Source organism: Suricata suricatta, chromosome 9, assembly GCF_006229205.1.
Source record: "Suricata suricatta isolate VVHF042 chromosome 9, meerkat_22Aug2017_6uvM2_HiC, whole genome shotgun sequence".
NCBI lineage: Eukaryota > Metazoa > Chordata > Mammalia > Carnivora > Herpestidae > Suricata > Suricata suricatta.
This window is the reverse complement of record NC_043708.1, coordinates 58,248,212-58,274,573: the sequence shown is the minus strand read 5'-3', so window position 1 is coordinate 58,274,573 and position 26,362 is coordinate 58,248,212. Positions and strand designations below refer to the sequence as shown.

The window sequence follows — 26,362 nt, the reverse complement described above, 5'->3', positions numbered from 1 at the left end:
CTATCTCGATTTTATTTGAACATGTTTTTACACCCACTGAACCAAACCAGAGCATGACAAAGCTGTGATTACTTTGCTCCCCACAGAAGGTCAAGCATAGTTAAATTAGAGACCGGTTTTCTTTATTCACTGTGAATTTTAAGATGCTGGCCAAGATTCTGGTATTGGAATTGGAAGAAGTGTGGCAGGGATTAGAGTCTTTGACTGATACAGTGGTCATTTAAAAAGTGGAGGCAAGACAAGTGCACCTATTGAAATACTTTACAAAGAAGCTGGAAGGATAGGAGGGAAGCATCAGGAACCAAATGAACGACAGTTTCTTTGTATTTTTAGAATAGTTTATGGCTAAACTGAGTGGGAAGGCACATTTATGGGTAACATACTTTTGACTGGCTAGAGAATCAAGCCTAGATCACAGAAGGGAGACCCAGGCAGCTGGAGCCAGCAAATCACCTGCCATTCCGGGCAATTCTCACGGGAACTGCCCTTGGGGCTCCAAGAACCTTACAGACACAGCCTCTGCTCTCAGCCAGTACTGCCTCTGGACCCCAGCCAGAGGGGCTCCCATGCTGGCCGTCTACCAGCTCTGCCCTCCCCACAGGACCAGTGGAAATATCTGCCTACTTCCCACCGCTTCCTTCTAGACCTTGCTCTGTGTATCCTGAGACCACAGCAGTGCTCCATGTTTACCACCCTGTCCCTGCCTACAAGACATGGATTATAATATTAAGATTAAGGTTGACTACCATTGCCCTAGGCTGTCTTCCACTGAAGGAACCTCTCCTAGCTGCAACAACTTCTCAGGAAGCTTTCATCTTTAAGGGGCCATGTTGACTCACCTCCTCCGGCTGATGAAATAGGAAAATCCACAAAATACTGTGTAGGAATCCGTAGTGGTTCATATCTAAGACATGAGGGTAGCATGGCGGAACAGTAGGCAGGTGGCCTCAGAGACTGACACTACCGGGGGCGGGGGGGACAACGAGTGTTAATCTAGCTGCAAAATAAGCCTCTGGGGAGACCGCTCTGCTCTTCTTAAAGGTGCAGGCAAGCCATCTGGCGATTCTGCCTGCAGCCCCTCCAGTTAGCGATCTACCACACCTGGTAGTTATAATTACCTGAATTGGCCAAAAATGAGCTTAGTTTGCAACTCACGTGTTTACCTCCACGTGAAGTCATCAGGAAGGCTTGATCAAAAATTTTGTACAACTTTTCCAGAGGAAGAATATCTTGATCGTGGTGGAATTCTTTCCAAAGTGCATTCGAATGTTTTTAGTGTCAGTCTCTAACTTCTGCTATCTGCTAGTTATTTACAGCAACCTGGTAGCCAGCTCCTGCTGTTTATGATAGCAGACCTGCACCTGCGTTTGAAGTCCTTGTCGAAGGCACTGTAACTAGGCTGCTGCAGCCTGGAAGCCTTGATGAAGAATTCACATTGGCAGCTGAGAATAGCCTAACACGGGCTGAGGGAGAAAACGAACGCTCTGCTCAGTAAGCTGTTTACACGCCCACAACTGGAGTCATCTGTGACTGCTCAGTATTAATTGGGGTACTAGCTTAAGATAAATGTCTTTATGTAAACTAGAGCATTTATAAGATCAACTTGCATCTTGAAATGTTACTGGTCGGCTGCCTACCATGCGCCACGTTCTGTGTTCAGATCTGTGCATATATTATCCCATTTAAATTCTCATAAAAACATGTAACAACACTAACACTTTAATCACCACTGTACTGTATCGGCAGCTTTGCATACACATCTCAGCCCTGATTATGCCATTTAATGTGGCTGTTACTATTATTCTTCCCTAACGAAACAGGAAGCTGGGCTACAGTCAGAGTGGGAAACATGAATTTGTAACATAGTAACAGACATGGTCCTCCAGCGCCTGTGCCTCTAGCCGCTTCACAGAGATGCCTTGCTGTAACATGGTTGGACTGATGGCCATCACTTTGCCATTCAAGGAATGGCATGTCGCTTTTCTCAAGGACACAACATTAGCAAATGGTAAGAAGCATGATGGGTGCATCTCTCTCAAACCCTGGGCCTGCTTTGCCAGCTCACCAATTGCCATCCTGTTCTAGACAGTTCTGTTTATATATGTTTTTCAATAGTCTGCATGTAAGGTTTAAAATTTTTAAAGAAATTATACAGCAGGGGAAAATAAGGATTTCTGCTACTGTAAATGAAGTAATAGAAACTGAATTATGCAATATTGAGCTTTAAGATGGGCCAGCAAATCATTCCTACCGAAATCAGCTGGGAACCTTTTCCCTAAAGAGAGGCTTGGTCCTGGCAGAACTATCTTCTTTTGGATTACATACTTTTCTCTCTTTTTTTAAAACTTTTTTAAACATTTATTTATTTTTGAGAGACAGATCATAAGCAGGGGAGGGGCAGAGAGAGAGACACACACAGAATCAGAAACAGGCTCCAGGCTCTGAGCTGTCAGCACAGACCCCAAGGCGGGGCTCAAACCCACAAACTGTGAGATCATGACCTGAGCCGAAGTCAGATGCTCAACCGACTGAGCCACTTAGGTGCCCCTACATACTTTTCTTTATACTGTTCTGTATTTTCTAATTTTCTACAATGAAAGTGTTACTTTTAAACTAAATATTCACAGGTAATGCTGAACACATTAAACATTCAGCTACACAAAGCTCTTCCCTTAAACTGTCACCTTCCAGTCCCCTATTCTAGACCTCCTTTCTAGAGGTAATCATAATTTATGTTTGTATGAATTCCTTTGCTTGACAAACCTGCACCATCTTATAAAGAAATCATTTACCCATATGTGGCTATTGAAACTTGAAAAGTCCTAGTTCAAAGTGAAATGTACTTGTAAGCATTAAATGCACATGAGATTTAAAGATCAAATATGAAAGAGTGTAAAATATCTCATATAATTTTTATGATGATCACATCTTGACAATATTTTGGATGTAACTGGGCTAAATAAATCAAAATAAATAACGTACAATATTAAATTAATTTCATGCTTTTTTTGGGGGGCTTTTTAAATATAGGTACTAGAAAACGTGGCTTACATTATATTTCTATTGGCCAGAACTGCTCTGGAGTCTAGATAACTTTGAGTATGTTTACATACTTACATATAGAAATCTATAGTTTTCGTATGCATTACTTTTATACTCGGACTAAAATTGCTTTTCTTAAAAGAGCATAATCTTTAAATGCATTGAGCATTAAATTAATTCCTTTTTCCCTCCCTTTCTCTTCCCCACCCTACCCACCACCTCCAACATACACACTTCTTGACCACCAACAAAGCCTCAGAGTGAAGAAAGCAATAATTATTCTTGACCATACAAATGCTGACGTGGGCACACCCAATTAACTGGATTAAGTCAACCCAGGCACAGATTAACAAAAGGGAATCTCCTTTTTGGATAAAAGAAAGTGCTAAGTAAATGGAGGAAGGCTTTGGAGCTAGTGGGTCCCAAACAAAAGACACAGGAAATAGCTACATTTGCCAAAAATGACTGGCAGTTATTTTTTAAATAACTAGATCCAAATTTGTAATTCTTATCTTGTCATCTCTTCCTCTCAGATTTTTTCCCCAGAAAGTATAGTCCCATTACTTTACGTTGGGTGACTATGTACTACTAACTACTTTTCCATTTGATCAATATTGTCTATAAAGTGCTACTGAATCCTGATAGTTGTGGAAAATAAATGCTGACATGTGTGACCACCTCTGACTAGTTGAAGGTTACAGTGTACCTAACATTTTTGTTTGGTCTAAGCAAATATCTAGTTCAGAGGATTCTACAAAGGAAACGACCCCAAACAGGTTCCTGTTTTCCCCCCACTTAAAAATGCCTGCCTGCATAGACATAAACCATTGGCACACACCGCACTCTTGTGAGTGAACTGGGAACACGTACACATGCAGCACTCTTGTGTCAGGCTGGAAGCATGTTTACCATGTTTGAGCAAGGCCTTAGCACATGCAACACCTTGGCAATTATTACTTGGCCTCAGTGTAGAACCTCCTTGAGGGCAGAGGAGAGAGAAAGAACATTAGGCATGAGCAGAGGTGCGGCGATAACTCATGTTCATTCCCATGAGTGCTCCTGGGTGCTCTGTGTCCCTCTGGTTACGTGCTGCCTTATTAAAGGTCCGCCGTTGAATACCTGTTTTCCTTTGCCCCCCTCCTGTTGCCCTGACAAGCTTCCCCATGACTAAAATGAGGCCATCTAGGAGGAAGAGCTCCAAAATTTTCTTGTAGTTGGTAATTCTCCTGGTCTAACAAATCAAAATTTCCTTGAACAGATTTCATGGGGGCTGCTCCATTTCGGTAGGACATTGGAAAAGCGTTTCTTCTCTTTTCTTCCTATTCCTCACCACCTTTTCCCTTCATTCAAGGAAATAGAAAACAAAACAGAAACAAAGACCAGGGCAATACAATGATTTTCAATCTTTTCCAAAGTGCTCTGTATATCATGGTAATTAAGGCAACTTTTTGAAACTTAAAAAAAATTCACCTACTTAAGACTGACTTCATCTCAGTGGAGAGCATCTGCTGCAGGAGCCCAATCCTGTCCCCCTGGGGTCTTGGAAGTTGCAGGTAAGCCGGGCCCCCTTCTCCTTTCCCACACCCCTGCTGAAGAAGCTGCCAGGGAGCTCTCAGGCCGCATCAGCAGGCAGGAAGCAGGGTGGGGGGGAGGGGGGTCTCCACCCATGAGCAGCTGCTTAGGTAGTAGGCAGGGAAACTATTTTACAGAGAACTTCAGGTCGGCAGATACTCCAAGACAATTTACACCACATGCTACCCAGTTGTGGGATTAAATTAAAATGCTAAGGAAGGATCTGGAATGCCAATCTCCTTTTCTCCCTACCTTGTGCCTGGCACCCAAAAGAATAAAACAAGAACAGTTGGACTCGGGGTTTTAAGGGAATTATTAGGCAACTGGGAGGAAGTTAAGGCAGCATACACCAAGGGAAGCTGTCTTCATGGAACATCATGTACCAGTGATTAAATGTCAGGACCCATCATTGTCCAAGGGATGACGTCTACAAGTTTAGTAACTTGCTCATTCAGATTAAACCAAAAGACAAGTTTGACAGATTATCAGGATCTTTGGGGGAGGGCAGTGGGTGGAGTGGAGAAAGGAGTGAGGTAATTTTAAAAAATGACTTCATAATTTTTTTTAAAAGGCACAATATTCTCACCTCTGTGATGCTTGCTTCAATCTTTTCCAATATAATGTGAAATAGGAGTTTTGCCAAAAGTAGGGAGAACATTTCCAAATAAGTCACTACAGATTATATTACAAATCTAAAATAAAAACAGGTAAACATGTGTTTGCCCGTCAGACTTTAGTATATTTTTATTAACACTTTCCTTGTGGAAGAAATTTGACTTTTCTTATGCTATTTCCTTAACAAAAATTTGCTACAGCTTTAATAAGTGAATAAGAGATGGGCCCATAATTATATATACACACACACACACACACATATATATATAAAATAAATTTTTTTATGTTCCCTCACCGATAGGAAGACATTAAATGATTACCTCTGTAAATCTGTTCCGATTTGCTTGCAAGCCAACTTTTACTACCTCAAAAGGGTTAACCACGATGGCTTCTGTTAGTCCAGATCCTAATCCAGCAATGGCAAATGTCTAGAAAAAATTAAATCAGTATTTTAAAACAAGTCATGTGTACCGGGCTAACCGCCCTACCCGTTCCCCTCTGCAGCTGAATGTTATGTTGAGAACGGAGAGACTTACATACATGCGCCATATACTATTACTAAACAGCCTTAGTTCTTGATTAGATGCTGACAATTCATGAAGAAGAAATTACAGAAGCCACAAACCACATCCTAACAATTCAAAATAAAATGTCAAAGCCCCATCAACAACGACTTTTTCCTTTAATGAAAAGAAAGGTTGTTTTAGTGATTTAAGGTGGATACTAAAGCATCTGGACATGTAACAATTAAAAGAGAGTTTGGCCTGAAAAGGAGCGCTTCATTTTTAAAACAGCTAACTTAAATCGTTATTGAGCATCTAAAAAAATTCAAGGAGCAGAACCAAAAATAAAATGTTTATAAAAAGCTAAGTTTCAGGTGACCAAACAGTACAGCTGAAAACATTTAAATATATAGCCCTGTTGTTAGAGTCACTAGTCTAGATAATTAGCAAACAAAAAATTATTTTTATTCACCCTTTCCCTATTTAAAAAACTCCTGACAACTGCCCTATTCTTCTAGCCATAGAAGCTGAGGAATAAAAACCGAGATCAGAAATGGCTAGGTTGTTCTGAAGGCTCATCTAAAATCTAGAACATCTATCGAAGGATGAAGTCAGGTTCTTACTTGCTCTCAATTAAGAATTTCTCCAAAAAAAAAAAACCTTTCTAGAATTTTCTTCAAAGTAGAATGCTTAAGGATTTTCCAGAACATCTGTATCAAAAATAACCAGAACAGGGGCACCTAGGTGGCTCCAGTCATGATCTCATGGCTCATGAATTCGAGCCCTGGATCGGGATCTGTGCTGACGGCTCAGAACCTGAAGCCTGTTTTAGATTCTGTGTCTCCCTCTCTGTCTGCCCCTACCCCACTTGTGCTGTCTCTCTCAAAAATAAAACATTAAGAAGAAAAAAAACAGAACAATTAACACACACACAAGAAAACAAAATGAAATAAAGCCTCAAATCTTTAAAACAGACGCTGAAAAGAAATCCTTTAGTGCTGAAGCTCTAATTCCAGAAGAGGCAATAAAAGTATATACAACCAAAAGAAGAAAAGAGCCAACGAAGAACAAAGAATAGATAACTCTTACCAGGAGTTTCTAATTTCTTCAAATAAGGGACCAAAAGAGAAAAGACACAGGGATACTCCATAACCTTAGAAGAAAAGGAAAGATAGAACAAGGGACGATCTAGAGCCAGGAAGTCTGGATTTAGGTCCTGGTCCTGCCACTGATTGGCTGTATGACCAGAGCTGCCACGTGCAGAAAAAGGTGTGTGTGTGTGTGTGTGTGTGTGTGTGTCTGCATCCAGCCTACACCCCACCTGACAAGTTGGAGCTCTGGAGAGACATCCCTCAGGAGAAAGGGCACCTTTTCACAACTCACACAGAGACATCATATGTGTGAGCTGCAGCACTGTGTTAAAATCACTGAACCTTTCGTAAGCCACGGTTTTCTCATTTGCAGAATGGGGACAATGATATCTAATCTCCCTACCTCATAAGGGAATTATGAAGATCAAAACAATGTGTGCAGTCCTTTGCAAAGTGCTAGACAAAAGCCATTGTTCCTGTTGCACATAAAAATGCAGAAAAAGAATGGGAGAGTACACAGATTCAAGGAGAGAGGGAATTATATGATGTTTTCCTTTCATGCCCCTTCATTATGATTTTAAACATATTTGTATAGGGTAATAGACCAAATATTTTATTTGTTTATCTCAGGCTTTCATCATGGAAGCCAAAACGTGTGTGTGTGTGTGTGTGTGTGTGAGAGAGAGAGAGAGAGAGAGAGAGAGAGACAGACAAATACTAGTCCTAAACTCTTCTAAGAAAGCTAAAATCCAGATGTTCAGGTTTTTATTACTATATGCAACCTTCCAAGTAATTCGCTTTTTTGTTCTTCTATAAAACTCAGCTATGTTTGCTTTCAGGACTAGTGTTCAGCAGTCCCTTGTCAAATGAATTGATCGGCTATCAGCAGATCATGTTACTTAGATTGTTTCAGAGACCAGCGGTGATACCTGGGTTCCCAGCCCCCTAGGCTTTTCATGTGAGAGAACCAGGGGACATTTAAGGGCTGTTTAAGTGTCTAGCTGTATCAAAAAGAAGCTGGAATAAATGAGTTCAAGGAAAGAGAAAAATTGCCTACAGTTTGCATGCATTAAGTGATAGTAGCTTGAGTGGCCAAATGCTTTTCTGTTTTAATTCTCAAGAGTTGAGAGAACTCCCTCACATGGTACCAACGCTCGACACAGGCACAGCCAGCTGGCCCTCTGGAGACCATATTTTATTGTCTTTTGCTAGGAAGTTTTAAATCTTCTCTTTACCAAGATGGTTTCAAAGTTCAGAGTGACATTAAGAGAAGACACTAAGGCATTAAAAAAATCTTAGCTAATATTAGGACTCATTCTTCCACTTCTTCCATTTGAGGCTACCTCACAGCCACCTTGTCTAGGCAGGAGGCTGGACACGAAGTTTCCTCACAGGATCCTTCCTAGAAAAGAGGCATGTATGGTTTTAAAAATAACAGATACTTCTTCTTGGACAATCTATTTGGCGGAGTGAATATTCTGAAGTGAACCTTTACAAGTTAAGTATCCGAAAAGCTGAAGCTCAGAACACTGCCTCTCTGGTTGAGTTTTGAGGTACGTTTCAGCAGGTAAACTGGGGGAATTTTCCAGGGCTGGAAGGTACACTGTCAACTGGAGGGCAATGCATATTTTGTTTTGCTTTGTTTTCCAGCTTTGGAGGGAGAAAAAATAGTGCATTTTCTCTCTCGTGGGCTCTTGTTGCACATATACTTGTAAAACCCATTCGGGCAATATAATCTGTCCTGTGAAAAGCAGCACAGTCACCAAGAAGGAGAAGAGTGGCATCAAGAAATGTTCAAATCACCAAATGATTTTCCTGTAATAGCTGAGGTGTGTCACTGTTTTTTTTCTTAAAGTTTTATTTACTTTTTTTTTTGAGAGAGAGAGAGAGGACATGCATTGGGGGATGGGGGGCTAACGGTTGGGCAGAGAGAGAATCCCAAGCAGGCTCCATGCTGTCAGCACAGAGCCCAACTCAAGGCTTGATCCCATGAACCACGAGATCATGACCTGAGTTGAAACCAAGAATTGGGAGCTTAACCGACTGAGCCATCCAGGTGCCCCAACTGAGATGTGTCATTGTAACATCTCTATTCTCAACTACAAAAGGCCCTTCTGCATCTGATGACAGGGTGACTTGAAGTCCTATATTTACTACAGCTTGAGCAAAAGTTGGAAAAGTGACCTGTTAGGAAATGTTTCAGGCATACTTACTTTTGCATAAATAGATATGTTCAGTATGTATGTAAACATATGCATGTTTTGGCTTTAACAGAATCTTTGACAAATGTACTCTTTATTTTATATTCTTGACCATATCTCATATGAATCCTTCCACACATATCATTTTTATCATAAATTCATCACTGGGAGCTATAAAATAGCCGAATTGTGAGTTATTAGGAAGATGGCTTTCAACAAGTAGCTGAACATTGAATAACTTGAATTCATATTTTAGTGGTTGGGTTTGGGGAATCAAAAGGGTTTTTGTTTCCAGATTTTGCTTTATGAAATAACTCACACACTTAAGTATAATAAATACTCTCACTTACCAATGCTGGTGACAGCGACACATATCCTAGCAATTTCTTGTACTGCTCGAAGGTGAAAAACTGTGAAATAAAACCAAACCCACAGATTTATAACAATTTCCTGCAAGAAACCCTTTAATTGACTCAAATTTCTTTAGTAAATCATTAAATTAACCAGCATTTTAAAAAATGATAAACCATCGAGCACAGTTTTTAATCTGGTCTCGGGTAGTTGCTATTGAATCTTCCTTTAACATTCACATTTTCAAATGCAACTCTAATAACCTACAGAAGAGCTGATGGAATCCTTTATAGCAGTAAATGAGCCACACAGCTTCCATTTACCATGACCATTTTCAGTTTCCCCAAACATCAACAGACTTCTTTTTTATGGCAGTGATTCAAAATTATAGGCATAGAGACCTGCAATCTCTGGTCTCTGATGCTTTCTCTCTGAACCGCTTTCCCAGCGAATGCCCATTTTTCTAGCCCACTTGTAAAAGACATCCACTTCTCATCCTTAACTTGCATTTATATTGCTGTGCATCTCCACTGGTTCATGGAATCTCTAAACACTCACTGATGACGAAGACGGCCTGGTAAAACAGAGGAAGACCCAGTGAGGTCATCTTGTCCATCCTGACTTAAAACAAGACGGTCTTCAACGTGGATGAAGAAAGAGAGCTGCCATTCCTTCCTTTAACATTTGATGATGATGGAGATTTTGTATGTTCCTTCATTAGAATTTTAGAATGTTCCATAATAGAATTTTCTCAGCAAATGAATTTCTATGGAGGCAAATCTGATCAGACTTCATATAAGGCGCCCCCAATACATTTCTCTCCTCTCTTTCTATACTCTGCATTTTGGGCAATGCCTCTGCTTGATCATGTTTTGCTCCCGGGTGCTCTGTTAGGTAGCTCCCTATGTCACTGATAAGGCACAATCTTAGGTCCTCTTAGGGTCTTATTTTTAAGACCCCAGAAATGGCATGGTCTCAAGTGTCTTCTACTCTATACTTTATAATTCAATAAAAGGGGGGAGGAGTAGAATTGGGGGTTAAATAATACTCTGCTGTTAGAAGGAGGTAGTTCCATGTAGACATGGCTCCATGAATGGTTGGGCAGCCCCCTAATCATTATATCACCGGATAGATTTTGATCCTTTTAAAGACCCAGGAATGACTTTTGTGCCATGCTTCTATAGCTCAACTGTGGATATAGACTTTTCTAGATTGGGGATTAATTCACTTACTCATTCAACAAATATTTTCTGGATGCCTCCTGCAGCAATAAATAAAGAGAAGCCCCTGTCTTCTTAGTCTAACATTCTAGTGGATGGCAACAATCTGAAACTATCCTGGTGTTAAAAAAAAAAAAACCAAAAAAAACAGCACCAGCGGCCACCACTTGTTTTGATGAAATCATTAACCATGGAAGGAAAAGCTATTGTCTTAGGCTTTATTTATTTTAATTTTTTATGTCTTTATTTTATTTTGAGAGAGAGACAGAGTGAGTGGGGGAGGGTCAGAGAGAGAGTGAGACACAGAATCCGAAGTAGGCTCTAGGCTCTGAGCTATCAGTGCCTGACAAGGGGCTCAAACTTGAGAACATGAGATCATGACCTGCGTTGAAGTCAGATGCTTAACAGACTGAGCCACCCAGGCACCCCTTAGGCTTTACTGATAAGTTTTTTTCCTTCGTTTTTCCAACAGTCATTATCATCACTATTCTTTGACAATCACCTTGCTGGGGTTTGATGGGAACAGTCCTGGGACTGAATCCTGCCTATGCTACTTGGCTGCAAAAGCATGGGTAAGTCACCTGACCTTTCTAGCCCTCAAGAACACAAAACTTACCTTCTAGAGTATTCCTTAAATAATAGAATTTAAGGGGCGCCTGGGTGGCATAGTCAATTAAGCATCCAACTCTTGATCTCTGCTCAGGTCATGATCTCACGGTTTATGAGTTCAAGCCCTGCACTGGGCTCTGTGCTCATGGCGCAGAGTCTGCTTAGGATTTTGTTTCTCCTACTGTCAGCCCCTCCTCACCTGTTCTCTCTCCCTCTCTCTATTTCTCTAAAATAAATAAATAAAATTAAAAAAATAAAATAACAATTTAAGTAAGATTTTATGACATGCCTGACATGGAGAGGGCTTTCAGAATATCCTAGTTTTAATTCTCTTTCTTCACTTTGGCTAATAAAGGAGCCACAGATTCTTAGTATCCTTAGTGATTTGTATCACCCATGATAGCCTGCTGTGGTCCAGAAAACATGCTAAGGCCTTTGCATGTGCTACTGCGTCGAATCCATACAACCCCATCAGGCAACAAACAGGGTTTGGTACAACTATGATTCTCGTTTTGAGATGCATGTCCTGCAGTGGGTGAGTGGAAGGACTGACATTCCCCCCATAACTGCAAAGCCTGTGTATGCCCTCAACCATGATACATGCGTACTCATTGCGAGGCCATGATTGTTAATACTTTGGGATTCTCTGCCCTAGAGTTTTCTTGCTGTTGAGGGCTTCTTGCCTTTCCTGACCCTAGAAGCCCACAGTCCCTCAAGGTAGAAGATCTCAAACCTTTTTGACCACAATCTATGTAAAAAGTATTTATGTAACACACACACACACAGACAGACACACACACACACGAATGCAGTATACACTTGTATTTATAACTGAAACAAAACATTGCTATAAAACAACATTTACCTCTTCACTGTGTGTAATGTACTATGTTTCTAGTCTGTTTCCTGAAAATAATTCTGGTCATGACCCATTACATCTACTGACCCACTAAATTGATTTTATGACTCATGGGTCATGACCTACATTTGGAAACACTGAACACGGGGTTTAGGGAAGTTTTGGGATAGATGGACCTCACAAAAGGCCTCACTACCTCATTCTCTTCCATTGTGAGGATATGGTATTGATTTTTGTCTTTCTTTCTGATTTTCCGTAGTTACAAAGGATTAAGGACCATATTGGGATCTCAAGGGAGAAGTCCGGGGACATGGACTTGGCCTGTCACTGTAGCAGTTCTCACAGGGAATCCCAAGTCTGTGTGTTAGGGCAATTTTAGGCTCTTTATTTCCCCATCTCTCAAAAACTGTTAAAAAAGTAAACTTGTACTAACTAGCTAATTGATGCTCATCAGACTTTCCTGGAAGCTTTCAGTGAATGGCTAGGATGAAATGATTCAGGTTCCAGAAATAAAGAAGCCCCATAGATCATACTGATGACTTGTTAATATACTGATTCAAAAATATTGAACAATATATTATCATATATTCTAATAAGCAGATGGTGCTTCAAATAAATAAGACAGTATCTTAAGGAAGGGAAAACTAAAATCTTCTAAAACGAAGTTTCACTAATAGTAAAACTCAGTAATAGTAAAGTATCATTATTATAGTCTGAAACCAATGTTTACTAAAAAATATTCATTCGTTCATTCAACAAATATATACTGAATGTCTCCCATGTTCAAAGCTTAGAAGATATTATACCAGACTATATTCTTAGGAACTAGGAGATTAGCTGCGATTTTAATTCCTCTCTATACAACACTATTTCTTTATGGCTTTCATGATATTTCTCAGTAATTTCTCATCCACAACATTGATCAATGCACAGATGTGATAAAAGTACCCTATTATGTGACATATGAGGTTACTCTCTAAGGATACAATTAGGAGGGTCAACATATAATAAAGCTACCTCCCCAAAGTCACACTGATGTGTTTTGAAAACATTCATATTCAATCAAATTTTAGGGAATCCTGAATATAAAATCTGGAATCCAAATGAATTCTGTCATATATAACCTATGTACCGGAATCTAGAAGTTGGTAGTCTCACCTAGGGAGAGGGTGCGCCTGGAGCATGAACCACACAGTCTTGGGACAAGTGTCAGGTTGTGGTTTGGTAAGGGAGGTCGGTACTGTTGGCCTGGGTGACAGAGCCCTCAGCACTTTTCCCTGTGCCTTCACTCATGCTCACTAAGCAGTCTGATGACTAACCTGACCTCCCAGGTATTCTGTTCGGGATGCAGTTCAGTCCCATGGAAACAGTCTGATCCATTTGGATCTTGCTTTTAACTACCTAAGCAGTGCTCAGAGTAGGGCTAATTATTCCCCACTACCGACGCAAACCCCTTCTGAGTGAGTACTCCTTTTAATGTCCTGTGCATTTGTAGGCCCTTCAGTTTGGCTGGTGGGAACAGGTACTATTCCTGGCCCCATGTGCTCAGCAAGCACTGTTCCCCCTAATGCTCTGTACAGCTCTTTCCCAAGCCTTGCTAGTTTCCTTACACAAATATACTCATCGGTCCTCACCTGAATATCTGTGAGGTCCCTCTGCAGATCTTAGGAACGCTCTCTCTCTCTGTAGCTCTCTCTTTTTCTGGTACTCTGTCCTGTGAGCTCTAGCTTTTTTGGCCTCTCCAGCCTGTCAGCACCGGGCTCTCCTTACATCTCCCCAACGGGACCTAGGTCTGGCACACCTCTCAAGGAGGTAAGTTGGGGCAAACCACAGAGCTCATCTCATTTGTTTCCCATCTCTGTTCCTCCTTGTCTGATGTCCAGTGTCGTGAACATTGTGGTTTCATATATTTTGTTCATTTTTATTGTTGCTGTTTCAGGCAGGAGAGTAAAATCTGGTCTCTGTTACTCTGTCTTGGCTGGAAATGGAAGTCTTGGTCTTCCAGAAACTGAATAGTAGACATGGGAATTTGGAGGAATGGGGCAGGAATGTCTCCTGTTATAAATCAATACACTTTCTTTTTGTCTCTCTCTGTATGTTTCATTTGTGCATCTAACATTGATTGAGTATCTAGTATGTGTAGACACCACGGCAGGTGTAGGGATAGTGGTGAACAGCCTTCACAATTTATATTCTTTCATGAGTCCGGTTAGTGATAGGCAACTAGTGTTTCTAGACTTGTGAATCTCAAGACCAGACTCTGGAACTTGGAATGTGGTGCTTCCCAAGTCCGAGGGACCAGTTGTTATCTTTCCGAGGTCTTTGTCTTCTTTTGCTAACTGCAATACTAATTCTGTTTTAATTGTGAAAGGGGAAGTTTGATTTATTTAGCATCGATGAGTCTTCTTATTTTAATGATGAATCTCATTTCAAAAAATAGAGAAAATTTAACATTATTTCTGATTATAATAATGATTGTAATTGAAGGGTCAGCACCAAAGAATACACATAGATATCCATAGGTCATGTGTACATATACGATGTATGTATGTCTGCATGTGTGTGGCTATATTTATAGATATACACATATATGGTCTCTGAATATTTTTTCTGATCTGAACTTTGATATCTACAATGAAGCAGTTTATGATGTATGAAATTGTTACAATCAGATGATCACTTTCCTCACAAATTCTAAGATAAATATCTATAAAACAAACGTTTTCATGAGTCGTAGTGAGAAACTAGTGCTATCCATCTGGCAAAGATACACTTAGCTCCAAGTTATACTTAAAAAGCCAATGCACTTACCATATGTCTCAATAATTTTAAGGTAAAATTGACTTGAAACAAGATGTCTGGGACACATATACCATATCCAGTTGCCCAAAAGTTCATCTGTTAACCATTGTTCTGGCAAGGAGCGCTGCTTTTTTTTCTTTTTTTTAAGTAGAGACTAACTCAGTTTTGTAAAGCTCAACTTTTTTTTCTTACATAAAAGACTGTTCAACACTGATAAACTTTAATCTTCTTCAGTTTTAAATTAAATTTGTCCCCAATATACAGTATTAAGGAAAAATATTCTAGGAAAAAATGTAAGTATAATTACTTTATTTATACATGTAAAACACTGAACAAATGAATATATTATTCCATGGAGACAAAGTGACTTTCCGTTTGAAAAGGAACTCCACTCTGTTTGTTTACTTGGGCAATCTTTTATCAAGTGAGGCCGTTTCATAATTCAAGTCAGCCCTCTTGTGTACTTTGGTGAACTTCTTCCAGATTCTTTACTGCGATTCAGATCCTTATAATGAAATTTGTACTGAAGTAATAATAATAAGATCACAAAAACTATGGCAACAGAGAGGATGAATTTATAGAGAAAGTATGTTTTAGAGCTTTGTTTTCTGAATTCTAGATTCAAATGAAATCCTATTAAATTGCTATTTTGACATAATGTAAAAGTTTGGTGTCTTGTTATTTTCTCATTAATGTTAACTTACCCTCTTAAGTTACTGGGTAAAAGTATACAAGTTGTCCTCTCTTCTTGCCTTTCAGGAATATTGGGAATACATATGGCATAATGTATGTGAAAAAAGTTTTATGTCATTATTTGGGAAGGAAGTCTTTCAGTCTAAGTGTATGTTATCCTTCTATGGAAAGACAAAGCCATATTTGGTGATGTCACTGACATGGGGAAGGGGGCACCGTCAGCCAGGGTCACTGTGGCGAGGACCAAGAGAACATATCAAAGACTGATCAGCTTTAGTTCCTTCTTCCTTGGGGTCCTACCAGATCTCCATGTTTTCAACCAGAGGGACCTCATGTTCCCAACCAGATCAGTAAGTAGTACATAAACCTCCATAGTTAAGTGGTTAAAGAATGGAAATCAGTGTAGTGGAAGTAATAATTTTGTAAAAACCAGAATAGAGAATTTTAACAGAGGAGACTGGGGTTGGGAGGTGGGGAGGAAATGAAGTTAGCATGCCAAATAAATGTGTTATACGAGAATCATATACAAAAAATACACTGTATTAGTTTGCTCTGTTCATAAAATGCAACTGGTTTAGGGAAAAGAGTTTTTGCCGCTCTTCCCTCCTCTCCCTCTCTCTCTAATAATTATTGCTCCCAAGGAAAAATTATGAATTGCTTTGAGAAAAAGTCCAAACTATTTTGTGGCTGCTGTGGTTCAATTACATGAATTTAATTCACCACTGTACTTTTTGTATAATTTCCTCATCAAAAGGGAGTGTCTTTACCTGAAAAAAAATCCACAAACCAATACTTGAGAGAGTGACCACGCCTGATTATAATAAAAGCTATGCTATAATTTCCACATTAAAATTTTTACTGTCTTATGCTGAGTTCACATAAATGTCCCATTTATGGGATGCTTAAGGGCTGAAGGTGTTACTGCAGTCTACTTTCACTTGGTGGAAATGTATACAGTGCTTACCTTCACTGCTCTTTTTGGTGTTTCAGCCAAGATGGGTGGCAGAATTCCCTTGTAAAAACCGAACAGCCTATTGAAGAAATAAAAGATTTTATGTAAAGGAACCAGGGAACAGGTAATTCTGCCCTTGTTTATGGACGAAGCAACTAATTTTAAAGTATTCCTCATTATTCAATGTAGCACACCAATCACGAGGTCCCCTGTTGTGTTAATTCTAAAGTGCAGAGATGATGAATTCTGAATTTTTTAGCACTATGAAATTCAGAAGAATAAATGATAATGAGACTGGAATCCCCTAGGTACACTGCTAAACACAACAATGAGTTGTACCTTAAGGATGAACTTGATCTTCCTCACTCTAAGCAATCTGGAATTGTTTTCCTCAGTTGTATGGTAGGTAGCTTCAAGCTGTCTACAGTTTTGCATTTCCTCCCTTTTAACCAAACGAGTTTAGAGTAATACCTGAGACCTGAGCTCACTAGACTAGAAATTCCTGAGCTACCAAGGGACCTAAACCCTTAATTTTTCGCTTTACTAACACAAAGGGACTAGCAAGTTCTATAGCCAGGGAACCTGGGCTCCCAGCCCTGTCCCGAGTTAGTCATAATTCTTCAATTTCCTTGATGGAGACAGGAGTTCAGGGACATATGTTGCCGACAGAAGAAATGTCAAACTTGCTGATATGTGGCCTTAACAGTGCCTGGGGATGACTGTTGTTGCTAATGTTGAGGGACTTGTCATATATTCACATGTTTTTAGAAACATAAACAAAAAAATTAAACCAAGAACGAGTGCCATATGCTTATTATAAGGTTCATAAAATGTCACCACTTATTTCATATTAGATTTTAAGATCCAAAATTTTGAAATAAATATGTATGGAAAAAATATACATGCCATACACTCATTTCCCCCCTGTTTTCTGTTTTCTTTTTAAGTAGGCTTCATATCCAACATGGAGCTTGAACTCATGACCCTAGGACCCATAGTCAGGTGCCCTACCAAATGAGCCAGTTAGGTACCCCTGCCATGTATTCACTTTAAACCTGAAATCCATAAATAGAATATGCCTCATTATTTTCTGAGATAATCAGTTTTCTTTCTTTTTAAAAAATATTTTTTAATGCGTATTCATTTTTGAGAGGGAGAGAGAGAAAGAGCATGAGTGGCAGAGGCGACAGAGAGAGAGAGGGAGACACAGAATCTGAAGCAGGCTCCAGGTTCTGAGCTGTCAGAACAGAGGCCAAAGTGGGGCTCAAACCCACGAAATCATGACCTGAGGCTGAACCAACTGAGCCACGCAGGTGCCCTGATAATCAGTCTTCTTGACAAACCCATATGCGAGTACAGAAAAAGGCAGGACTCAGGGTGTGCATTTTAGGATGCCTATTTAACGTGGGGCTGGAGCTTCTCTGATCGACCCCTCAAGCTTCACTGCAACTTTCTCTCTATTTTTTTAATGATTATTTATGTTGAGAGACACAGATAGCGAAAGTGGGGGAGGGGCAGAGAGAGAGGGTGAGAGAGAGAATCCCAAGCAGGCTCTGTCTCAAACTCCCAAAACCGTGAGATCATGACCTGAGCAGAAAACCAAGAGTTTGACGCTTAACCAACTGAACCACCCAGGTGTCCCTCACTCCAACTTTCTTACATTGGGTTCTGCCTCTAGCTGCGCTTCTGGAACAAGAGAGTTAAGAAATTATTTAGCCTAATTCACTTTGCCACCCAAACAAATGTAGTGAACTCTTGCTCTTCCTTGATTCACTGGCTTACAAAACATACTTCAATTAGGAAAGCAAAGGGCTTGTTTTACAGCTTCTAAATTGATAGCTCCTTCAGGGCAGACTGTGCATTAGTGTGCTTACACCCAGAGTCTTTCTCTCTGTGTGTATATGTAACTGGGACACAAATGTTTGTTAAGCATATGGATTTCATAAAGAGGAAGAAAGAAATCAAATGATCCCCTGATATGGACTTACTTTACCCTATGTTTTTTGTTTTAAATGTTTATTTGTTTTACAGAGAAAGAGAGAGAGAGCATGAGCAGGGGAGGGACAGAGAGAGAGAGAGAGAGAGAGAGAGAGAGAGAGAGAGAATCCTAAGCAGGGTCTATGCCTCCAGCACAGAGCCCAAAGCTGGGCTCAAACCCAAAACCATGAGCTCATGACCTGGGCCTAAATCAAGAGTCAGATGCTCAAGTGACTGAGCTACCCAAGTGACCTGTCTAACCTCTATTTTTGACTTAATGGACAGTGTTAGATTTATGAATAGAAAGTAAAGCAGAGATGTGATTTGAAGAACTATTTGAACATACTCCCACCTCCTTTCCATTCCAATTTCAACTACTGATGCCTGAAATTCACTTAAAAAATTTAACCACTCTTTATCATTTAAATTTCATTATAAATTAATTATCACATAATTTTCAACATGAGAGTGACTAAGAATAGGTTTGATCTTCCCAGAAAATAAATGTGGTTTTCCTGAACACAAGTTCTATATTTAGAATGAAAGGTATTATTAGTTATGTTCTTTCTGTGCTGATTTTTCCATGTCTGGAAGATTATGCCTGGTTTTGGGGGAAATTAAGAAGAATATTTAAGTAAGAAATGCTTCCAGAACTGAGTGCTCCTGTTAATAACAGAGGTACTTGAGAACCCATACAATGGAGAGTGGCTATAGGAAGAACAGTTGCTCAGCCTGGAGAACGATCATGGGGAGAAACAGGATGAACATGATGATCTCTTAAAAGGTGAGCATGCAGGAAAGAGATCTGACTTTTCTGTTTGTTTCTGGGTGGTAGAACAAGGACCAACAGGTGGAAGCAAGAAAAGACAAATTATTGGCCTAGGAGGAGCTTAATACAAGCTCTAATAGTCCCAATTATCTGGAGATAGAATGGTCTCTCTTGAAAAATGATGAATTCTCTTGCATGGTATGTGGTCAAGCAGTCTGGATGGCCACTTGTCATGGACGCCAGAGATGGGATATACCAAGCAACGGATGAACTTGCTGGCCCTAAAGATGGGTCCACTCCAACCCTCAGATTTTGTGGTTCTAAGAAAAATAACAGGAGGCTATGGGAAAGTGCTTTCCTGAAGAGAAAATCCTGCCTTACTTCAAACTTTTGCCTAAAGTAGAGCATTGCTTCTCTGAAGGAGGACAGAAATCTTATAAGTAACACAGAAGGTCTTCATTTTAAAAATGATGGGAGAAAATATTAAAAAGAGGTGTAAGGCAGGAGGGAAGAGAGGCAGCTGGGAGAACCATAAGGATTTAATCTGAAAAGAGCTGGGAGGTCCAGAGCCCTCTGCTTCAAGTTGGCAATGCTTCCTTGAGGTGCCCTCTTTCCCTTCTCTCTGCTCGGTTCCTTTCATGTGTAATCGTCCCCCACCACCCCCACCACCTCCAGCCATCCCACCATCCTAAACTTTCTAACAGTGAATGAAAAGTTTCAATGGGAAATTCTTAAGGACCATCTTTTGCTGGCAAATGGGAAGCTGGACCAATTTCCTTGCATTGTTTTCCCAGTATATCCATGCAGTAGTGGACATCTATGGGTTAGTCAGGCCAGCACCTCTTCTGTTGAGAACTGCCCTACCCAACTTTTTAAAACACTGGAAGCAACACATTAGTACAGTATGACACTGCTTGTAGGCAGCCATTGATTGGCATCTCACCAATGGATCCAAATGGTGTTCCATCTCTTTGCCCCAGTTAATCTGATCCAAGCTAGACCCAGCCGAGTTCTTCAGGATTTGGGAATTAGAACTTAAAAGGTCAATCTTGCCCTGTGTAGTTGACACTCTAAGATGCAAAGCTAGCATGTCGATAGTACTCATGTTTTCTGTCATTTAGAGGAGGTCAATCTGCAGTGATAAGAAAGAAGGAAGCTACTGTTCAGGGAAGCACAGAAGCAAGATGGAGAAGAGAAGATCTCGTACTGTGAGTATGATCCTGCCACCAGCAGCTCTTTTTCTTTTCTTTAAACACTCTTTTTATTTTACTTTTTCAGAGGTGAGGAGAGGGGAGTGGGGAAAGAGAGACAGGGAGAGAGAGAGAAAGACACACACACACAGAGAGAGAGAGAGAGAGAATTCCAAGCAGGCTCCACTGTCAGCACAGAGGCTGATGTAAGGTTCAATCTCATGACCCTGAGATCATGACCTGAGCTGAAATCAAGAGTTTGATGCTCAACCAACTGAGCCACCCAAGTGCCCCTAGAATTTCCTTATGCTTTGTTACATCTCAGCCTTTACTGAATACTGGCATTTCACTTTGATTTTCATTCTTTAAGGTACCCAGTATCATTTAGAATAAATTTCTTTTTTACCTAAATAAATTTGAGTTTGATTTATTATTTATGACCCGAGTACCTGGATCCAGAACGTAAGCTTCAGGACCCCTACAACTAAAATGGTTGCTACAGCACCTCCTTACCATGCATGCCCTCTCACATGAAGAGCCTTTTTGTCAGTGAAGATTGGCACTTGGGCCAGTCAGAAGAGTCACACCCAAAATTCGAGACAGAAAATGTGGTAGGCAAGGGCTCAAGAAGATGAGCTACTTTTTTACTTGATTAGATAATTACTGGAAGTTTACCCAAGGTAAAGTCTGAAATACAGATTCTAAGAAACAAAAAGGTTTATGAAGGAGATACTTCTTTTTTTTTCTGTCAAGGAACTAATGTTTATACCCACATGTACTGTTCACTCTGCCAACTTTTTCCCGTGTTCGTGTAGTTTTGGCTCCACTCTACAGAGCATGTGACTTACCAAGACAATAACTAGGGAAGTTAAGAGATTTGTGCCACCAATATCAACAATGTTTTATCCAGCTTACTTCTCAAGAATCAGATTGACACATCCAGTCTATTCCCTAGATGAAGGAAACTGAGATTCTAATGTATATGTAGCATTAATAGCAGTTCTTTTTCCTGAAAAGACAGGAAAGCCACTATTCTGGTTTTAAGTTTTGACCAACATCAAGCCAATTGGAGAACTCTTTGCAATAGGCACAAGAACCAATGTAAGACCTCCAGAACAATGTAGTATGAATTATACAGCAGCCCTCACATTTTGTTTCTTAAAGTTGTTACTTCCAAAAGCTGTGAATTTGATTTTAACTATCCTGTGTAGGAAAATGTTGACTTGTATGTTTATGGACTTTTGTTGATATTGATACAAGTAAAAATGGTCAAAATTCGTTGAAAGCTTACTATGCAGTAGCCACTCTACTAAGAATAAATGTAGGGGCACCTGGGTGGCTCAGTCGGTTAAGCCTCCGATTTCGGCTCAGGTCAGATCTCACATTCATGGGTTCGAGCCCCGCGTCGGGCTCTGTGCTGACGGATGGCTCAGAGCCTGGAGCCTGCTTCCTGTTCCATGCTTCCTTCTCTCTCTGCCCCTCCCCCTCTGATGCGCTGTCTCTCTCTGTATCAAAAATAAATAAAACATTAAAAAATTTTTTTAAAAAAAGAATAAATGTATAAAGGGCACCTGGGTGGCTCAGTTGGTTAAGCGTCTAGCTTTGGCTCAGGTCATGATCTCATAGTTCGTGGGTTCAGGCCCCGTGTCAGGCTCTGTGCTGGTGGCTAGCTCAGAGCCTGGAACTTGTTTCAGATTCTGTGTCTCCCTCTCCCTGCCCCTCCCCAGCTCATGCTGTCTCTTTCTGTCTCTCAAAAATAAATTTTAAAAACATTAAAAATATTTAAAAAAAAAGAATAAATGTATGTAGGCATATGGGCATATTAATCTCATTCAACTTGCATAACAATCCTTTGAAGGGGGTATGATTGATTATTTCCTTCATTTTGCAGGGGAGGCCTGCTATCACATCAATGCCAAAAAGAATAAGTGACTCCAATCAAGCTCTGTTGGCCTCACAGTCCATGTCCTTGACCACAGGGCTACACTCTATTGCAATTTTTCTTGAAATAAATTTGTTTTTATAAACACTTTTGAAAAGTTATTTCTGTTGTAAAAATGTCTTATTTTAGGAAAAATAAGTTTTCTAGTCCCATTTCCATTCAGTTCTGTTTTAAAGTAATGTGAATCACTACCTGCATAACCGATTGAGCTAGGCTGCGATGCCCAAGATCATTTCTTGTAAAAGGTTTTGAGTTGTCGATTAAGCACCTGCTCGTTGGACCAGATCAAGAAAAAAAAAAGTAGGCCCAAGGACAAATGTTTCTTCCCCCACAGGATAACTTCTGTCCTTAAGAGGCATACCAGGATGATTCCGTCAGTGTGGGAGAAAGATAAAGATAATACTTACTTCAGTAATATGAGAAAACATTTAAATATTAATACTATATATTAAAGTAAAATTGTTATTATCCCCAAAGTCAGTGAGGAACACTGGTGGTTGTTCAACCAACAGATATCCCTCTTTGTTCCTTGGGGTGCAAGTATTCACCATCCTCTGTACTCAGGTAAGAAACCCTTCTGTAGTCCAGGGGTGAAGCAGAATTCTTCAAGCTAATCATGGTGGTCCCCTTCCCTTGCCAGTGAATCCTGTCACATGCATGAATATATGATCCAGTCCTAACCCATGACACCAGTGGTGGGAAGAGAGGAAATGTATGCTGGAAGTCTTGGATTTCCAGCCTAAGGAAAAGAGGCACATGGAAAGAAAAGTCCCTCCTCTCTCCTGGTTGTTGTTCTAGCTGCATGAGATGCCTGTGTACTGCAGTCAAATGCGATATCATTGCCCACCAACTGAGGAAGGCCAGCACAAAGCTGGAAAAGACCTGGACCTCAATAACGTTACTGGACTGTTGAATTAACCAATCCTGACCATCCACCTCTCGATTTCTGGTTAGATGAAATTAAAAACAAATCTTTACTATCTGAACTGCTTTTAACTACATCTTCTGTTAACCCACAGGTAAAAGCATTTGAGAAGAACACATACAATGTACCTTTGATCTTCACTAGCAAACACCCTTTGACACCCCCATTTTTGAAAAGAAATCTTACATGTAATTCTTAAGTCATAATCATAGTGAAGGTGGTTGTTGAATGTTAAAGCATTCTGAAGGAGGCTGTGAGAGCCATTTTGGGAAATGGTTTTAAATTCTTTCAGGAGCCTATTAGACATCAAAACCTTGTCCTATTACGATGATTACCTATGAGAGAACCCCATACCACACATGAAGCAAACTCGTAAGCAAATATCAGGATGGGGTTCTAGGTCTCCAAAGCCATTAATGGTGGTTCCTATACTAATGAGAGCTGTTCAGAAACCTAAGTAGACACAGAGTACTACAATATTGGATCACATTTGTTTTTCATTGTATAATCAAAACAGGCCTTGTATTGCTTATGTACATCTATAAAATGAAGATCAAAACTAAATTGCACGTGTTCTCTCAAAGACACAGCTCATACATAGCTTATTTGAAATGCAGATTTGTGCCAAACCCCACAAAATAATTTTACCCCTCATTTCTCCCACCCCCATTTTTAAAGTGCGAAGCTATTTAACATATTGGGTGGCTCCAAGGTCGCAGACCAATCAATGAAAAGATGCTGATTGCATGAAGCAAGGAGATGTGGAATTTCCTTTGAGTTCCAGTTTGTGTCCCATCTTGGTGGTTCATTTGTGGCAAGTCACACCCTTGAAGATGCCTTTCTGCTGTCTCTCATTAGAAGAGTCTAATTTTAGGTTACATTGTTTAAGGTCCAAACTTTAGATGCCCAAAAGAGACTAGACAGATCCTTAATTAAACATCTTGTACCTGACAACATCTTTAGCGCATTTGGATCGCTGAAAAACAGTTACTGGCTTTCAGTCAGCCTGAAATCTGAAGACTTTGTGGTAAATAGTGGGTAGACAGGACAGGGCTTAACACTCTCAAAATTTGACTCAGGTAAAGAAACCGAAAAGGAGTGGAAAAATCACATATTCTGTCTGGTCCCTCCTTTTTTCCTTCTGAGTCACCCCCTGGTTGGTTTTGCTGTTTTCTTTCTAATTTAGTATGTAGAAAATGTTTGTTTGGAAGTCATTTGTACCGTGCAATTGGACTGTTTCTACAGGCAGCCTGGGAAATTTCCGAAGTTGTTAGGCTAGTAAGCAGGATTTTGGTGTTAGGAAAAATAACATGGACTCTTTTCTTCTTTGTAGCCTCCTAGGAGAAAGGGAAGTATGTAGCTGCTTCAAAACTGACCTTTACAAGGAGTTAAGTCCTGTTGTCCTTCAGAAAGGCTATCGAAAAACTCAACTCATAGATTACTGAGAAAAAGAGTATAAAAAAACCGAGAATAAAATGTCTTCTCACCGAAGAGAGGAAAAGATCGATGAACAAATCTGCTGCCCATGGAAACTGAGGCGTTTCCCGGCTGTCAGAGACAAAGCGCTTTGGGGCCCAGATTGCTGAGACTCATAACCAACATCCAACAACTAGAACACCGAATGCCAGGATCGAGGTGCACATCACCGAAGCCTGAACAGGCCAATTACAGAAATGATTTCCAAGCTCTAAAGCCATTTTCAAAGCCACCTGCAGCACACTCACATGCAGTGTGAGAAGGGTGCTCTCACCTGGGTCCCAGTTCTTTGCCAAAAACCTGGCATTCACCGAGTGTCCAGAGCAGCAATACTACTCACCGACGGAGCATGAAACAGGAACGACAGGGAAAGTGACACCAGATCCCCAGTTGGGGAAATTGGAAAGCATTAACACGTCTGTGTACCTAAGAGAGCACAATTACTACATTTTATTTTGTTTCAACAGTCAGAACTTAAATGAACATCACCATTCAGTTCTGTTCTGGGCAAGGATCCAAGCTCATCTTTGGTACAGTTGATTCTGAAGCCTTACAGTCAGTCATATCTTCATAATTTGTTCCTCTTTCAGGCTTCAGGCATCCTCCTGATTTCCATTTCTTGTTTGGAAGCCTTGAGTCATCTGTTCTGGCAGCATGACCAACCCAAATCAGTCATTTTCTCCAAATTACATTGAAATGGGGATCCTGCTAGTTTGTTTTCTTCCTCCTTCTTTCTTTCACATAATTTTCCCTTTAAGGATCTCCTAATACAAAGCTGATTGAAGGCATACAATATCCTCTTTCTTCTGCTGTTGTCAAATCCAAGTTTCTTACCCACATGCTGTAGCCCTGTAATTAAAACAATGAGGGCAGCGCTCAGCCCTGGGCTGTGAGGGCACGGCTTCCATTGCCTGACGGGTCGCGTAACCCAGGGCAGAATTCTGGCCCTGACACTACACCTTTAGGGCATTATTCTGACATCATTTATACTCCACAAGTCTCAGCGGTTCACGGAATCCAAATGAAAGAGTGGAGTTTCATGGCTCTGTTATTTGAATTATATAGAATCTGCAATCTGAAGTTCACAAAATTACATGCATCTTGGGGCCATTTTTATGTAGCAAAGGAGAGGGGGGACAACTATGGGTCCTTCAAAGGAGAGGAAAAACAGCTTAAAAAGACGAAGCGACACAGATTTTTCTTTTCAAACCAGCAACTGAACTTCAAGGAAGCGCAACATAACAAAGGTCTTAGCTAACATTGTAATGAAGAACTAACAAAAGTTTTCCCTGCTTCAACTCATATCAGGTCTTCAGGCACAAACAACATAGTTAATAGTTTTCATTACAGAGAATTAATTGAATAAAGTTTCTGCATGTGGTCCTTGGATATATTTGTTACCCCAAACCATGCCACTTTCATTATATGCTGTATGGAGGAATCCTTTAAAGTTTTCCCGAACACCCGTTTCTAACTGAACTTTTAGTATGATTTTACCGCAACAATTAAACTTTGTTGATAGTCTAAAATAAACTACAACTTTGATTTTCTAAGATACAGAAAATTAGTTTAG

General features: G+C 40.2%; 1 protein-coding gene across 1 annotated transcript in view; it reads right to left on the bottom strand.

Moving 5' to 3' along the window:
• The window catches only part of SLC25A21 (solute carrier family 25 member 21), a 490,980-nt gene that overhangs the window by 44,929 nt on the left and 419,689 nt on the right, over window positions 1-26,362 (bottom strand). The window contains exons 4-6 of the mRNA XM_029952757.1: window positions 16,523-16,589; window positions 9,375-9,434; window positions 5,550-5,657 (exon numbers count right to left, since the gene is read on the bottom strand). Coding sequence (XP_029808617.1) covers window positions 5,550-5,657; window positions 9,375-9,434; window positions 16,523-16,589 — 235 coding nt within the window. The remainder of the gene's footprint in view (window positions 1-5,549; window positions 5,658-9,374; window positions 9,435-16,522; window positions 16,590-26,362) is intronic.